The 4,643-nt window shown below is 52.3% G+C and overlaps 1 protein-coding gene across 1 annotated transcript in view; it reads right to left on the reverse strand.

The window, feature by feature from the left end:
• Positions 1 to 348: 348 nt before the first annotated feature.
• Positions 349 to 4,643, reverse strand: part of slc6a5 (solute carrier family 6 member 5) — a gene marked incomplete at its 5' end in the record, with an annotated part of 14,007 nt that continues 9,712 nt past the window's right edge. Inside the window, 6 exon segments of the mRNA XM_067249483.1 lie at positions 349 to 507; positions 983 to 1,150; positions 2,205 to 2,254; positions 2,257 to 2,304; positions 3,791 to 3,890; positions 4,505 to 4,636. Coding sequence (XP_067105584.1) covers positions 349 to 507; positions 983 to 1,150; positions 2,205 to 2,254; positions 2,257 to 2,304; positions 3,791 to 3,890; positions 4,505 to 4,636 — 657 coding nt within the window.

The raw sequence follows: 4,643 nt of genomic DNA on the forward strand, positions 1-4,643 counted from the left end.
ATGTGTCTCCACAGGGAGTGTCTATGTGCAGTCTGATCTGAGTCATGTGCTGACATGGACACGTTTCTCTCTCGGAATCCTGATCCCTGGATACAGTTGTTAGGGAAGGAGGGATGGAGAGATATAGAGCTGGAGAGGATGAGAAGGGAAGGAGAGATAAAGAGATAGAGAAGCAGAAGAAGAGAGGAGGCTTCTAAGCAGATGTTGTCTTGTCCGTGTTAAAGAGTCAAGATGAGAGGAGGGAGAGGGTGATGAGCAGCTGTTTCCCACTGGGCCCCCACCTTGTCTCCCCCCCAGTCTATGCCCCCCCACCTTGTCCCCCCCAGTGCCCCCACCCTGCTGGGGGTCCTACTGGTAGGAGGAGCCCAGCTGGAAGTCCTTGGGGGGCAGTTTGAGGCCAAGAGAGTTGGTGCCCAGAGGGTCCATCATGTTCCTGTATCTTTCCCCACGATGCTTCATCAGGAACGGGCCCCAGTCTGGCTGGGGGGAACACACCAGCCTGAGACGCTACACACACACACACACACACACACACACACCACACACACACACACACCACACACACACACACACACACACACATACCACACACACACACACACCACACACACACACACACACACACACATACCACACACACACACACCACACACACACATACCACACACACACACACACACATACCACACACACACACACATACCACACACACACACACATACCACACACACACACACACCACACACACACATACCACACACACACATACCACACACACACATACCACACACACACACACCACACACACACATACCACACACACACATACCACACACACACATACCACACACACACGGTTCAAAATGGAACAGAATAGAATAGGACTTAAAGAAAAGAATAAAACAAAACTGTATATGGAAAAGGGTTGATAGTTCAGACAGATGGTTAGTGCATGAGCACGCACAAACGTGTGTGTGCGTACCTCCATGAAGCTCCCCTGAGCCAGGTACATCTTGATGAGGAACATGATGGGGATCCAAATGATGGAGCAGGTGACCATGAGCCAGCCCATCACCATGGACCAGGTGGGGTAAGTGTACTGCTCATATGTCATCACCTGCCACTGGTACAGACTCAGACCCAGGATGCCCTGCAGGGAAACACACAGCCTGTCACTAGTAACAGCTACAGCTACAGCAACAGGTAGAGGTACAGCAACAGGTAGAGGTAGAGGTACAGCTACAGGTACAGGTACAGGTACAGGTACAGCAACAGGTAGAGGTAGAGGTAGAGGTAGAGCTACAGCTACAGGTACAGGTACAGGTAGAGGTACAGCAACAGGTAGAGGTAGAGGTAGAGGTAGAGCTACAGCTACAGCTACAGGTACAGCTACAGCTACAGGTAAGGCTACAGGTACGGCTATGGCTACAGCTACAGGTACAGGTAATAGGTACAGGTACAGGTTAGGGATGGGTATCGAGAACCGGTTCTTGTTTAGAACAAAATTCCTTAACGATTCTGTTAACGATTCTCTGTGCCGTTGCGCATGCGCAAACTTTTATAGTTTATTCAGAGAGAGTGCAAGAATACATTGGAACTAGGAAGAAGCATTCTAAAGTTTGGTTGTATTTCACACGACAAAATGACAACAACGCCACTTGCAACGTGTGTAAAAAGTCTATTTCGTCGAAGGGAGTATGTTATCAGCAAACGTTCGCGTGTCCCATTATTAAACTGAGCATATCGATTTTTAATCCATTATTAAACTTAGCATTTTAATTGTTTAAAAATAAATATATACTAATCCTGCTTTAAGTGTTCACATGCCCCAGCTGGTTAGATACTTCACGAAAGGCGTCACAACGTTGCCTGAGAGAAGGTACATAAACCTCTACCTTGCTGTCTCATTTGTTTTTCAAACTGCTTGTAAGATAATGTGCATCAAGGAAGGAAAACTGTTTTTACTGCAAACGGGGAAAAGCTGTTTTACTTTTGTTACTTTCTTTTGGTAAACACTTACTGCTGCAAATCAATGCTAGTCCTTGAATCTGAAAAGGGAATCGTGTGTTTGTGTATGTGTGTGTACGTGTATATATGTGTGTGTGTGTGTGTGTGTGTGAGTGAGTGTGTGTGTGTATGTGTGTGTCTATATATGTGTGTGTGCATGTGTGTGTGTGTGTACGTGTGTGTGTGTGTGTACGTACGGTCAGGATGGTTGGAGTCACAAATGCCCAGCAGACCCTCCAGAAGCGGCTGGCTGGAAGCCGATCATCATCTCTATATCCTCACAGAACCTCTGGAGGCCTGGGAGGGAGGGGAGGGGAGGGGATGGAGAGGAGGGGAGGGGAGAGGAGAGGAGGGGAGGGGAGGGGAGGGGAGGGGAGGGGAGGGGAGGGAGGGAGAGGAGGGGAGGGAGGGGGAGGGGAGGGGAGGGGAGAGGAGGGGAGGGAGGGGAGGGGAGGGGAGGGGAGAGGAGGGGAGGGGAGGGGAGGGGAGGGGAGGGGAGGGGAGGGGAGGGGAGGGGAGGGGAGGGGAGGGGAGGGGAGGGGAGGGGAGGGGAGGGGAGGGGAGAGGAGAGGAGAGGAGAGAGGAGAGGAGGGGAGGGGAGGGGAGGGGAGGGGAGGGGAGGAAAGGAAAGGAAAGGAAAGGAAAGGAAAGGAAAGGAGAGGAGAAGAGGAAAGGAAAGGGGAGGGGAGGGAGGGAGGGAGGAGAGGAGGGGAGGAGGAGAGGAGAGGAGGAGCGGAGGAGATGAGGGAAAGGAGGAGGGAGGGAGGGAGGGAGGGAGGGAGGGAGGGAGGGAGGGAGGGAGGGAGGGAGGGAGGGAGGGAGGGGAGGGAGGGAGGGAGGGAGGGAGGGAGGGAGGGAGGGAGGGAGGGAGGGAGGGAGGGAGGGAGGGAGGGAGGAGGAGAGGGAGAGGAGGAGAGAGGGAGGGAGGGAGGCAGGGAGGGGGAGAGGAGAGGGGGAGTAGAGGAGGGAGAGGAGGAGAGAGGGAGAGAGAGAGAGAGAGAGAGAGAGAGAAAGGGAGAGAGAGAGAGAGAGAGAGAGAGAGAGAGAGAGAGAGAGAGGAGAGAGAGAGAGAGAGAGGGAGAGGGAGAGGGAGAGAGAGAGAGAGGATGGGACGGGAGGGAGAGGAGAGGGAGGTTAGGACTAGTCTCTACAAGGGACTAGCAGAGAAGTCTCATACTGAGTGACCCAGATATACAGTGGCTTCAACAGAAGGCACCAAACATCCCGCTATATAGGACATCCTCCTCTCATTGTGTCCGCATGTCTCGTGGCACGTGTGTGTTCTGGTCCAGCAAGGACAGAACTGCATCATCAACAGAGCTGCAGTTTCTCTACAATCCAGTCTGACAGAAAACGCTGGGCGGCATGAATTATGAGTCGCACAATTATTCCAATGCGACAACTCTGCTGAAGCTGTCCAACTGCAGTACTGTACCCTGCTGGTCTCTGGAGACTTTTTGGAAACCGGCTCACAGATGTGGAGACAGAGACATCTAGTGGTGACGTGTGAAATTATTGCAACAGGCACAGAGCTCGTTATGAGGTTAACACCTGCCTTGTATCCCAGCAAGGTAGACCAATCACATTAAGGGACTAATAAGTGCAGCAGAAGATCAAGGATCAGACTGCATGGTTCTACAAGTATTTTGGTGCTCAGTCAAGGAACAGTCTGTATTCACCAGACACAGTGTAAAGTAACAGCTTAACTAGCAGGCAGGGTGTAGCAGGAACATGTCAGCTAGCAGGAAGGGTGTAGCAGGAACATATCAGAAGATGTTCTCACCATACAGGTAGGAGATACCCAGGAGCTCGAAGATGGCGATGATGACGAGGGAGTAGGAGGCTGCATACGTGTCCACCAGCTGGAGCATGTACATCCCACTCTGTTACACACACACACACAAGCACGCACACACACACATACACACACATACACACACAAGCACACACACACAAGCATACACACACATTCACACGCACACATACACACACATACACACATGAGCACACACACACAAGCACACACACACACACACAAGCACGCACATACACAAGCATGCACACACACACACACACAAGCATGCACGCACACATACACAATTACACACAAACACACAAGCACACACACATACAAAGCACGCACACACAAGCACGCACACACACACACACAAGCATGCACACACACACACAAGCACGCACACACACATACACAAGCACGTGCACACACAGGATGAGATATAATAGCAGTGTTGTTGTGAAATTGACCATGTGGTAGATGTCTTGGTAGTCAGACAGTTTAATCTGTGGGAGGGAGGGAGGGAGGGAGGGAGGGAGGGAGGGAGGGAGGGAGGGAGGGAGGGAGGGAGGGAGGGAGGGAGGGAGGGAGGGAGGGAGGGAGGGAGGGAGGGAGGGAGGGAGGGAGGGAGGGAGGGAGGGAGGGTGGGTGGGAGGGTGGGTGGGTGGGTGGGTGGGAGGGTGGGTGGGTGGGTGGGTTTACCTCTGTGATCATAGGGAACCCCAGGAAGAAGAAAATGGCGCAGCAGATCAGGGTGAACACAGGTTTGTGCTTCCTCAGGTACTTAGGAAACTCATCTGAGACTGACGTCACGATGGTCTCGATGGTAGCAAACTGGAGG

Source organism: Osmerus mordax, chromosome 13 (assembly GCF_038355195.1).
Source record: "Osmerus mordax isolate fOsmMor3 chromosome 13, fOsmMor3.pri, whole genome shotgun sequence".
Lineage (NCBI taxonomy): Eukaryota > Metazoa > Chordata > Actinopteri > Osmeriformes > Osmeridae > Osmerus > Osmerus mordax.